At 35.6% G+C, this 13,019-nt stretch overlaps 1 protein-coding gene across 2 annotated transcripts in view; it reads left to right on the top strand.

Annotated features, from left to right (window-relative positions):
• UBE3D (ubiquitin protein ligase E3D) overlaps positions 1 to 13,019 on the top strand; it is a 139,021-nt gene that overhangs the window by 27,480 nt on the left and 98,522 nt on the right. For both annotated transcript variants that reach the window (XR_013998977.1, XM_081139734.1), the window contains exons 5-8: positions 203 to 272; positions 7,848 to 7,917; positions 8,854 to 8,962; positions 11,404 to 11,567. Coding sequence is in view for 1 of the 2 variants with exons in the window: in XM_081139734.1 (XP_080995860.1) it covers positions 203 to 272; positions 7,848 to 7,917; positions 8,854 to 8,962; positions 11,404 to 11,567 (413 nt within the window). In the remaining variant the exon portion in view is untranslated. The remainder of the gene's footprint in view (positions 1 to 202; positions 273 to 7,847; positions 7,918 to 8,853; positions 8,963 to 11,403; positions 11,568 to 13,019) is intronic.

The raw sequence follows: 13,019 nt of genomic DNA, 5'->3' as shown, positions 1-13,019 counted from the left end.
ATACATTATTCTCTCTTTAACCTTGAAAAAAATTACGTCTGTGCATGTAAATTATGCATACAGGCTAAATGTATTCCCAGTATTTAGGAGAGGGCAAAATAAAATGTAAAGTTCAATGTATACCCTAGAGACTATGTTAAAATTATATATTCCTTTTAAGAAAAGCCGAATGACATTTAAATGACATTTTTCTATTCTACAGAAACCAAAGGCAAATACCAAAGTAATTTGTAAGCGTTGCAAGGTAATGTTGGGAGAGACCATGTCATCAGGTAAGAAAAAATCAAAATGATTGCCTTTTTGTTAAAAAATCAATAGAAAGAGTTTTCATAGGAAATATATATGAAAGATAGATGACTAATATATGTTATAGAATTGATACTTTTAAAAATAGAAATCAACTAACATCATTATGCTAAGAATTTGGTGTATTTTGACCTTTATAAGTGCATCGTATTGAGTTTTAAGCATTAAGAAGTTAGGTCATTTTTAATATTTCATATTCTCTTTGTAGATATAAAGCAATTATATAAACTTTATACTTGGGTCAGTCTTACAGAAGATTGGAGCTTTATTCTTAATACAACTCCTCAGAAGAGTTGGTTGCCAGAGGTGATGGAAAAGTTGCTTTCCTTGGTTGCCCTCTACCTCGGGGCTGTATTTTGGGGTGAGGGGTGAAAGAGAACCTGTTGAAATGGAAGAAAACACATTCTGAGTTGTGTACTTTGTTCCTTGTTCTTCCCTATAATTATATTTTATATAAAGTCTATGTTATATTACTTTAAAGATATAGTTTAAAAATACCTAGAAAGCTACAACATGCTGTGTTAGTTTTGTGGGTGATGAATAATTGCTTTTAATATAATTTAATATAATTAGAATTTTATAAGTAGTTACTTCCTCATAGTGAACAGAAAAAGAAGAATGAGCAGTACAAAAGGATGCTATCCTTGCTCTTAGTTTTGGAAAGTGAAGGCAAACCCCTTAAGCAACAACTTAGAAAATTTAAGTTAAGTGAATTAATTTTTAAAAATTCCTTTCACTCCTCCCTGAAGTCTAGTCAAAATGTCTATTAAGGAATAAAAAAGACATACATCTGCGGAGACAAAGAGAAATAGAGAGGAGACGGCAGTGATGTAAACAGGAGGTGTAAGCAAACTTTCTTCAAAGCTGTAAAGCTGAGAGATACACCTTGGAATGAACTTGGCAATGTAGGGGGAGCCACAGCCTAGGTGTCTATAGATCATTTAGGTGAGGAGTGAGCCAATATTCACTGTACAACCCCAGAACTGATCACAGTTTGGGGGCAGCAGGAGCAGAGAATGGAGTCTGAGACAAAGGGCTGGAAGCAGGATGATTAAATCAAAGTTTATATATGGAGCTCTAAGACCCCTGAGTCTCCTCCTCCCCTTACAACTTGCTTATACTTTTAGGCTATGAGATTGGAGAACCCTTTCTTGAAATAATGGAAGAGAACCAACTAGAGAAAAGATTTGCAGACACTGATTCTTAGGAATCATTCAACAAAAATGAGCTTATATTCAACCATCCTACAGTCAACAAGCTTTGTACCTATACACAAAAGCTTCCACTTAGCATTTTATTACCTTACACATAAGTATGAATGGATTGCTGAGAATCAACAAATATTTGAGGGAACCTCCAACATGAAAGAGACCAAAGCAAATAAATAATCAAGTAAGCATAGTAGAGGCACGGAGAAGAAACAAATTATGTATAAAACAAGAAAATCGTAAAATAAAATAAAAAGCATAATAAATGTCCTTGGAGAATGAAAAAATACTGCCTCCATAATTCAGAGAATATGGAATTAAAGATGTAATGGCTTAAAAAATGAATCAAAAGACTGGAAGATAAAATTAAGGAACTAACTTAGAAATCAGAACCAATTGACAGAGACTGAAAATTGGGAGAGGAAATATTTTTTGAAAAATCATCATGTAAGTGTCCTGAGGATAGGGATATTGCCTATCTTGTTTATCACTGTAACCTCAGCACTTAGAACGTTTGGCACATGATTCATATCTGGTAGTATTTGTGGAATGAATGAATGAATTGAGCCTTTTAGGACACCTAACATCTAGATAATAGGAATTCTAGAAAGAGAGAATAGAGACAGTAGGGTGTAGGAAATTATCAAAGAACAAAAATACCAAAAAGATATCACAAGGCTATTTTCCAGAGCTAGGGCTTAAGTTTGTCAATAGAAAGGGCCCACTAAGTGTCAAGTATAATTAATGGAAGGATGGCAGGGAAGCTACTCAAAGCCACATCTTTGAGTACTTTCTGAACACCAAGGAGGAAGTTTCCAGAGAGAAAAAAGCAGGTAGTGGACAAAGGATTGGGAATTAAAATCGCATTGAACTTAACAGCAATACTGAAAACTAAAAGACAATGAAGCAATACCTTCATAATTTAAAAGGAAAAAGATTTTCAAGCCAAAATTTTATATACAGACAAACCATCAATCAAGTATGACAATAACAAATACATTTCTGGATATAACAAGGTTTTTAAATGTAGATCACAAAGGTATATTTTCCTTAGAAATCTAGCATAGGATATTTATCACCAAAACTAGGGATTTAACCTCAAAAGGGAGGACATAGGACTTGGGAAACAGATTATCCAACATAGGAGAGCAAGATAAGGAAGTCTCAGGATGAGGGATGTGCAGCAGACCTAGAGAATAATAGCCTGGATTGAATCAAGAGGAGAGAAGATTGCAGTAAAGACGATTTTAGTTATAAGGTGAAACAGATACATTTTTGATTTGTTTGACCACATGAAACAAATAATCTTGAGACAAATCACTTGCTCATATGGGAAGAACTAGCTAAAGGTGCTCAGAAAATGAAACACATGAAAAAGAAAGCAGTAATGCACTGCAGGAAAACAGAAGATTGAACAAGAAAGGGAACATTGCCATGGGATCATTACGGTCACAATAATGTAAACACTGAATGTTGATTTAACCAAAAATCTTTACGATGTAATATATAAGTATATTAGGAGGTCAATATATGTTGAGTGTGTGTGAGGTGATGTAAAAGAGCTATATTCACACCTACTCTAAAAGAAAATTAGTAGGGCTCCACTTCTAAAACGGTGCTATAAAGAAAAGTTCCATTCTGCAGAAAACAAGTACAAGACTGTACAAGTTCAAAAAATCGTTAAGAACAACCACTGGAAGACCAAAATGAAGCAATGATTTGAGAAGTGTTTGGTTATGAGAAACTGCTACTGCTTTTGCTTAGAATGGCAAATTTGTGCCCTTGGCTCTTGAGGGCATTGCCATTCTCACCACCCCAACTTGGGCAGGAAAAACTCAGCTTTATTGTTTACAAGCAATAATTTCGGGTCAGCGTACACTAAGAAGAAACTAGAAATTAAAGAGGAAAAATTTGGAAGCAACAGGCCATACTTCTAGATGTAAACTTCTTCACACAACTCTGGCTGACTGTTAAACTATACATGCACACAATAGATGCCAGATAGTCCAATAAGAATTGTAAGCTTGGGTAGACCTTCAAATTTGCTGTACTTTGGATTTCATTCTTCAGTCCACACACAACTTGAGCAGCAGAAGGTGGAAGTCTTACTGGCATGAAGTATTTGAGCAGAACTTCCCAAATTTGCTGACAGCTAAAACTATGTAAGTATAATAACTACTCTCTAATGAACCAGGCTAAACAGAATAAAACTGAGGAGAGCCATGAGTGGTTACACACTGTGGAAAGACATATTTCACAGTTTGAATCCAGGGTAGTTAATTAACTACTATATCTATAAAGCAACAACCTTTAAGAGAACAACAGACAATCCAGAATTGCTACAGTGTATTACATATGATGTCTTACTTCCATCTGGAAATTGTAGACATGCAAAAAGATAGAACAGAGTCATTCATGCTCAAGGAATAAACAGAACTCAATAAACAAGTGCTGAATAAGCATAAATATTAGATTTAGCAGACAGATATTGAGCAGCTATTATAAATATGGCAAATAATTTTTAAAATGCCTCTCAAGTGAACTAATGGAAAATCTCAACAAATTGGAAACTTAAAGAACCAGTTGCTAACTGCAGAGCTGGAAAATACAGTAACTGTAAAGAATTCACTAGATTAGTAAACCACATATTTGAGATGACAGAAGAAAAAAATAATTGAAGTAGATTAATAGAAATTAACCAACCCAAAGAACAGAAAGAAAAATGTCTAAAGCGAAATGAATAGAACCTCAGAGAATTGTGGGACAATATTAAGTTTTTCAATAAATGTATAATTGTAGTCTCAGAAGGTAAGGAGAAAAACAAAGGTCATGAAAAAAATTTGCAGAAAAAATGGCTGAAATCTTGGCAAATTTGGTGAAAAGTATTAACTTTCAGATCCAAGTATTGCAATGAATCTCAAGTAGGATAAACAAGAAAGCACGCTTCACCCAGGCACATTATACTCAAACTGATAAAAGCTAAAGATGAAAAGAGAATATTCAAAGTAGCAAGAGCAAAACAAAATATCACACATGGGAATTTCATGATACAGTCGAGGCTCACATAGAAATAATGATAGCCAGAAAACACTAAAATGAGATACTCAAAATACGTGGGACAGGGGGGCAGAGAATACCTGTCAACTAACAATTCAGTATCCAGCAAAACTATCCTTCAAAAATGAAGGCAAAATGAGGACATTTTCATAGAAATGGATGGAAATAATGCATTACTAGCAGACCTTCTTATAAAAATGCTCAGGAAAGTTCTTCAGCCTAAAGTGCAAGATACTGGATGGTAATTGAAACCCACAGGAAGGAATGAGGAGCAAGATAAATGGAAAATATGTGGGTAAATTACCACAGAAGCAAACTAAAAAGCGTTTAGCATAAAATTGAATCCACCTTTCCCTGCAATTTGTCAGTTCTGTAAAATTAGAGCTTTTATTTTGATTGCTTTGGGAAGTAAGGACAGAAATGAAAGACTACACAAGAAGGGAATTTAGTAAGTGACTACACAAAAATATAAGACCCTGAAGGGTCATACCTTCACAATAAAGGTGAATCAAAAGTGGACCAGCCTTGCAGAATTATAGACAAGTATCGGTCCTTTGGGACTTTAGGGTATTTCAGATCTTGAACTTCATTAATCTGCCTTGTACTAGACATAATACTATGTGCTTGGCAAAGTCAAATGCAGTTCACTTCTGGGGGAAGGTGTCTTCATTGTAGAACTCATTATTCTCACAAATAATCTGTCAAGTGCAGTGTTCATCATATAACCAAACATAAATAAGCAAACAAGTAAACTAGACTTACATCAATACGAACTAGCAAAAACAGCAAACAATAGAAACAGACTTCTGTTATTGGAATGATCAGATGTAAGCTGTAAAACAACCATACTTACTATATTTAACAGTATAAAAGGCAGGTTTGAATGTATCGAAAGGAAAAGGAAACTAACATTTGGAAAAGATTCACAATAGAATTTTAAAAGAATACATTATAATTGAAATGTAAAATTCAGTGGGTGCTTTAATGGCAGACTAGGTACAATTTGGAGAAAGCATTAATGAACAGAAGATAGATAAGCAAAAAAATCTGTAATCTAGCACAGAGAGACAAGAAGGCAAAAAATATGAAAAAGAGATTAAGAGACAAAGAACATACAGTGAGAAGATCTAACATATTTTTAACCAAGCTTCTAGAAGGGAAAGAGAAGTAGAATGGAGCATAGACAATATATGAAGAAATAATTGAGAATTTTACAGAAGTGGTGAGAACAAAAATCTGTAGTTTCAAGAGGTCTAGTAATTCTAATTAAATGAGACCCAAGGAAGATAAATTAAAACAAATCTGTAGCCAGTCAGTGTGGCTCAGCGTACTAAGCATTGACCTATGATCCAGGAAATCACGGTTTGATTCCCAGTCAGGGCACATGAGAGTTGTGTGCAACACAACTGCAGTGGAATAATGAGAAACACATAGTGAAATAATTTAAAAGACACTGTATGTGGCCCAGCCAGGGTGGCTCAGTGGTTGAGCATCTACCTATGAACCAGGAAATCACAGTTTGATTCCTAGTCAGGGCACATGCCGGGGTTGCAGGCTCAGTCCCCAGCAGGTGGTGTGTAGGAGGCAGCCGATCAATGACTCTCTCATCATTGATGTTTCTCTCTCTCCCTGTCCCTCTCACTTAAATCAATAAAGATATATTTTTAAAAAACAAAAAACCAAATCTGTAGCTAGACACAGAGTGATACTGCAGAAAAATAAAAGGCAAAGAGAAAATCTTAAGCAACCAAAGAGAAATGACAAATCACCTTCAAAGGAACAGCAATAATGGAAGTTCGAAGATAATGGAATGGTAGTGTCGGTGTGTACAAAGGTAAAAAACTGTTAACCTAGGATTTTCTATTAGGCAAAAATGCCCTGATATGAAAATAAGACAAAGATAAATATATTTTCTGACAAACAAAAATGAGATAATTCACCTCTAGTGGTTTGGTTTCTTACTAAAAGAAATTTGACCTGTATATCAGTATCAGGTAGAAGAAAATGATCCCAGATAGAAGGTCTGACTTCAAGAAGGATTGGTTAAGAAAATGATAAATATGTGGGTGACACTAAATTAATATTAACTGTACAAAACGATAATAATAATACCTTGTGGGCCCAGCTGGTGTGGCTCAGTGGGTTGAGCACTGACACATGAACCAGGAGGTCACGGTTAGATTCCCAGTCAGGGCCCATGGCTGGGTTTCGGGCTCCATCCTCTGTAGGGGGTGTGCAGGAGGCAGCTGATCAATGATTCTCTCTCATCATTGATGTTTCTATATCTCCCTCTCCCTCTCCCTCTCCCTCTCCCCCCCTTCTCTCTCTGAAATCAATAAAAACATACTTAAAAAATAATACCTATGGGATTAAAATTATAGAGTTAAATTATTTTTACAACAGCCGGGATAAAAGGGACCACTTCATAATGTTAAAAGGTTCATCTAAAAGACTCCTACTAGAGTACTACTAGATTTGATAAACGAATTTGGCAAGGTAGCTGGATACAAAATCAACATCCGGAAATCAATGGCATTCTCATACACCAACAATGAGCTTTCAGAGAGAGAAACTAAAAAAAAAAAAAAAATATCATTTATCATTGCAACTAAAATAATAAGATACCTAGGAATAAACTTAACCAAGGATGTACTCCGACCTGTACTCAGAAAACTACATGACACTGAAAAAAGAAATAGAGGAAGATTTAAACAAGTGGAAGAATATACCATGCTCATGGATTGGGAGAATTAATATCATTTAAATGCCCATACTACCCAAAGCAATTTATAAATTCAATGCAATTCCTATTAAAATACCAACAGCATATTTCACAGACCTAGAACAAACATTTCGAAAATTTATATGGTACCAAAAAAGACCCCGAATAGCTGCAGCCATCTTGAGAAGAACAGAGTGGGAGGGATCACATTACTGGATTTCAAACTGTATTACAAAGCCATTATAATCAGAACAGCCTGGTATTGGTACAACAGGCATATAGATCAATGGAACAGAACAGAGACACCAGAAATAGACCCACACCATTATGGTCAGTTAATATTTGACAAAGGAGGCAAGAGTATCCAATGGAGTAAGGACAGCCTCTTCAATAAGTGGTGCTGGGAAAATTGGACAGATACGTGCAAAAAAATGAAACTAGACCACCAACTTTCACCATACACAAAAATAAACTCATAATTTGGGACTAACATGCCCACAGTAAAAATACTAGTGTATAGAGGAGATTTTTAATTTTCTATTTTTTGTTTCTAGAAACCGTTAAGTTTTATATGACGGAGATGATTATTCAGCCATCTGAGAGAAATTTTCCCATCATTCCAAGGTACAATAGCAAATTATATCTATTCTCTCATTTCAAATGTAGGAAAAGATAGGTACAATTGATTATTTGGGAATTCATTTTTACTTATACCTCTCTCTATTTGGAAAGGTTAGGTGGACCAAACCAGACATTTAAAGACTTGAGGATTTATTCATGGTTTGCTTACATAATGTTATAGCCAAATATACGCATATAAATCTAAATCAGAAAGGTTTTTGTGCTTCTTCCTATGTGCCAGATATCTAAGATCTTAAAACATAATCAATAGGTTTTTGAATAATTATTTCTGGTTTTAATTTGACTTAAAATTTGAAACAGGTCAGTTTTCAAATAACTCCTTTGTTTCGTTTTTAAGTGGTCATTAGCCACTAAATCCATTAGTGCTGCTTTTCTTTGAATCATTTTAGTTTGCAAACAAAAGTTAACTCTAGTAGTTCTTTATTTTAGCTCATTATTGATGTCTAAAAATTACGGCAATCTAAATATAACCTTGAACTTTATTCTTCTATAAATAGTTTGATTAGGTACCTAAGATCTGATACTTTGAGGGGATCCAAGTTGGAATATTGTAGATAACACTGTCTAATGTTTGGGAGGAAATGTCTCACCTTTTTAAAGTTATTCACTGTTTAATGTGCTACAGCACAAGTGGAATAATGACTTGTCTGACATACTATTTTTTATGAAGTTAGGTTTGGGGTGGAAAATGTATTAAGGATTTGAGAACAGGATATAAGAAGACTAGAGCAACACAAATACATTAAAATATATTAAAATCCACATTAGCACAGATCGCAGGGGAAGGGGTAGCAAATAGAAAAGCCTGGCATGCACATGCCTCTGCCTTTTGGGTACCCTGTGGATATTTTTGGCTTATCCTGCCAGTTAGAGTTATTAGGAGAGGCACATTGTAAAAACTGATTTCTGTTCAAACAGGTCTCAGTTTGTACAGAGCATTATCGCCCAGTGTCTGGTGGAACTTTCCTCTGCTAGAAGCACTTTTAGATTCAGCATTCAAGGTCATGATGGCAAAGCGTGCATCTTGGTAAGAAATTATCTCACTCAGCTTTTTATAGCCCTACTAATCCAGGGTCTCAGAAATTCTTTAGTTTTTGTCATTCTTTTTTCTTAATTCTCAGGTCTAGAAAACAATTGATCAAAAAAGTAAAATTTTAATGTCAGTTTAATTCACAAACTCCCTTGATTTAATAACAAACTATCAAGTGCCTCTTTGTGCTAGGAACTAGGTAGGGATAGAGAGAGAAACACAGCCCGATTCCTGCTCTGTAGGAGCTCATATCACAAAATAAAGTTTTTCACTCAATTTTTAATGGCTTTTCTTGGTCAGAATAACATAGTTCTATCTCTCACTTTTTTTTTTCCTATTTGATACTCTTACGTATTTTTTGTTTGTTTTGTAGTAAGAACACTTAACATGAGACCTACTTCACAGATTTTTAAGTGCACAATATATACTATTGTTAATTATACTTTGATGTTTGAGAAGTAGTGCCAAGTTTTGGAAAAGAGTCTCTTGCAGTTAGTAGAATCATCCCTGTACATGTATCACAAGCATCTAATAGCATACCGCTTCTGTTAGAAAATAACGTTCTGCAGAAAAGAATTTGGGACGTTTGTGTGAAAATCCAAGACTCAAGGCCCAAGCCTCTTCTCTGCCTCTCATCTGTTTTATTCCACTAGTAAACATATATTGTGCACTTTTTAATTGAAACATACTGTTCCAGATGTTCAAGTTAAAACAAAAATGCCTTCAAGGAACTTAAAAGGTAATAGGGAAACTAGATAGCTAAAAGGAGGGAAAGGGTTGAGATTGGTGTGGCTTTATAGCTGGCCTTCCATTATGGCAACCCCATGCTCCTGTAATTCCAGGTAATTTCTATCAAAAGCCAAATAAAGTATTATCTGATTGAAGTTGATCCTAAGTACACCTCATAGTCATAGTCTGAAATCAGTGTTAACTTTCTTTTATTGCAAGGTTTTCAACAGGAATGGGAACTTTTAAACCTACTACTAATGTATATTTAATTTTTTTAAGAATTATTTTTTATAAAGTAATACATTCTTGAAACACATTCAGACAACATGAAGAACATAGAAGTGGCAGTTCCCCCATCTTGTCCCCTGTCTTGTCCTTCTATCTTATACTATTTGAAGGTAAACATTATTAACAATCTGATATGTATACCTTAGCATTTTTCCCTACCCATATACAACTATATGTACATATACCCACAGGTATTTGTCAGTTTGTAAAAAATAAGCAGAATCGTGATTAGCATTTCTCTTGAACATGCTTACTTCACTCAACAGTATACCATGAGGATTGTTTCTAGTTAGTGTAAGTGTAGATCAGACTTCAACGCGTAGACTTCCATTGTATGGCTGCTAAAGACAGTGTTGCAGTGAAAATAATCTTTGCACAAGTATTGTAGTCCTTTAGACATGGATCTTTCTAATCTAATACAGTATTAGAATTAGAGTTTTTAAAATTCTGATAATTATTATCCTCCAAACAATTTGTACTAATTTATCCCTTATAGTGGACATTCATGGTGCCCCACCCAGATCCCCTTTCCTTGGCCAGTGCACCCCTTTCCCAGCTGCTGAGAGTATTGGCTGCTAATGGCTCACAGCTGCTCTCTTCTCCAGAGACTTGTCCTCCTAACCTAACAGATGCTGCCTTGGCCAGGGAGTTTCCTGTCCTCTATTCCCCCCCCCCCCGGCCTGGTCATCCCACTGCAATGATTTGACCCTGAGGTACAAACACCTGGGGTCTTCTGTCTCCCAAGGTGGGACAAACTGTGTAGGTACAAGTTCCATGTGGGATCAGGCTGAGCCGTACTCCAACTGAGGTCACATCCTTGCCTAGCTCCTTCCTCTGCCTTACCCTGTTTGCCTTCCTCTCTTTCTTCTGAGAGTATTCCCTGATTGAATCACATGCATCCAAACCCCCAGACACTCTTCCACCAGCAGTGTTTGGGAATACCCTTCCAAGCCCTCTTCTGAACTGGGGGTTATCAATCTTCTTGTATTTGCCAATCTGGTAAGTGCAAAAGGGTAGCACACAAGTTTTGCATTTTCTTATTGTTAGTTATGTTAACACTTTAATATTTTTATCACTTATTTCTTCTGTTAATTCTATTCATATTCTTTGCCTGTATTTCTATTGCGCTGGATTTCTAGGAGTGCTGTATATTATAGGTAATAACTTTGATTTATACATATTAAATACTTCTTTCTAGCAGGTTGTATTTTTTTCTTTTTTTAAAACTTTGTCATGTTGATTACTCTACCAAGGTTATACTTTGTAAGACTTACCTTCCTTAAACATTATATAGATGATTCTCTTCTGTTTTTCCTGATATTTTTATACTTTTGTTCTGTGTTTGTTTTTTGAGTGGTGATGTGAGATATGGATAGGATGGCGATAACCTTATAATTGGAGTTTTCTCTCCGTATCTTTAGCTATGGCTTTTAAACTCGGACAGTCTGGTGATTGAATCTTCGGGAAGTTCCAGAAGTGTCAAAAAGTTTCCCTTGTTGGAAGATACTTCGAAGGCAGATTCCAGTTCTGCTTGGAATGCTGTCAAAGTCCTCTACCAGCCATGCATCAAAAGCAGGAATGAAAAGTAAGCCGTGCTCTTATTTCCTCATTCCACATGATGTTTTCGTTTCTGTTGCCATGTTGGTGTTATGAAATTAATGAATTAAATGGTACTATACCACTTCCCTACTTGAAGCTTTTTGGAGTCATACTCCTAAATGTTATGCTTTCAAAGTAGATTGAATTATTATAGATGATTCATGCTAATGTGCAGAAAGCTCGCTTTTACTGAAAACAATTGGTCTTTTTCTTGTAATCTCAGCTGTCTGTACATATGGCTGCAGTACTAAATCAGACACATCAACTATGAATGTTTACTGATAAGCAGTTTCCCGGCATTGGGCATTTGGGATACAATAGCAAATAAAACACAGTCCCTGCCTCCTGGGGTTGTCATTCTGATAGGAGGAAGGCAGATCGTAAACGACACAGACAAAGAAATCAGACTGATTCATGTGGTTCTTACTATGAACCCAGTTCTCACCTACGGGTTTCTAGCTCTTTTAAGCCTAACAGCACTCCTGTGGGGGTAGACACTATTGTCACCCCCATTTAGGGAAAAGGACACTGAGGCACAGGTGTAAATCTGACACCTAGTGAAGTATATACAGCAAGGTGAGGGAGCTGGGGAGTGGTAGGATGGCTGCAGGAGGGTTGTCATTTTATATTGAAAAGTCAAGGACCGTTCCTCAGGTTAAGATAATATTTAATTGGAAAACTTGAAGGAAGTTAGGGAGTGAGCCATATCTGAGGGAAGAGCATTCTCGGCAGAGGAAACAGAAAGTGTTCTTATTTGAACAGATTGGAAGTTTATACTTGTTCTGTGCTCTAAAATGGGCTCAATCAAATTTGTACTAAGAACAGAAAGATCCCAGTCTTTTTCTGGGAAGTAAATGAGAAAATTTTTTAAAATTATTGCTTGACTTTGAATTATGCACACAGTATAATTCATAAAATATTCAAACAGTACAGACAAGTGTGAGAATATGGAAGTTCTCCATCATTTATTTCTCTCCGGAGGTAAAAAGTATGTTGTGTGTTCTTCCTCTCCTTTTCTATTATCTTGTATTTTAACAGAGTTTGAATGATACATGTGTATTTTTTTACACTTAAAAAACACTCTGTCTTGGAGATTCTTTCCATGGCAGTCCTCGGCATTTTATGAAATGGATGTACTGTAAATAATTGAACCACTTTTCTGTTGATAGATATTTGGGTTGTTACTTGTTTGCTGTTGTAGTTAGTATTGCCCTGTTTGTGCTGGATGTTGTTTTGTGATTATGTGTACTCTTTTTGTAATAAGGATTTCTAGAAGTAGAATTGCTGAGTCAAAGGGTATGACATTTAAATTTTTGATAGATAATATCAAATTGTTTTGCAAAAAGGCATTAAGAATTTCTGTTCCCACCTGAAGTTTCTATAAATGTGTGCATTTCCCTGCACGCTCACTCAAACTGCCTTTTAGATTTTTGCGCAT

This window comes from Miniopterus schreibersii (genome assembly GCF_964146895.1).
Source record: "Miniopterus schreibersii genome assembly, chromosome: 6".
Taxonomy (NCBI): domain Eukaryota; kingdom Metazoa; phylum Chordata; class Mammalia; order Chiroptera; family Miniopteridae; genus Miniopterus; species Miniopterus schreibersii.
This window is presented reverse-complemented; position numbering and strand designations above follow the sequence as displayed.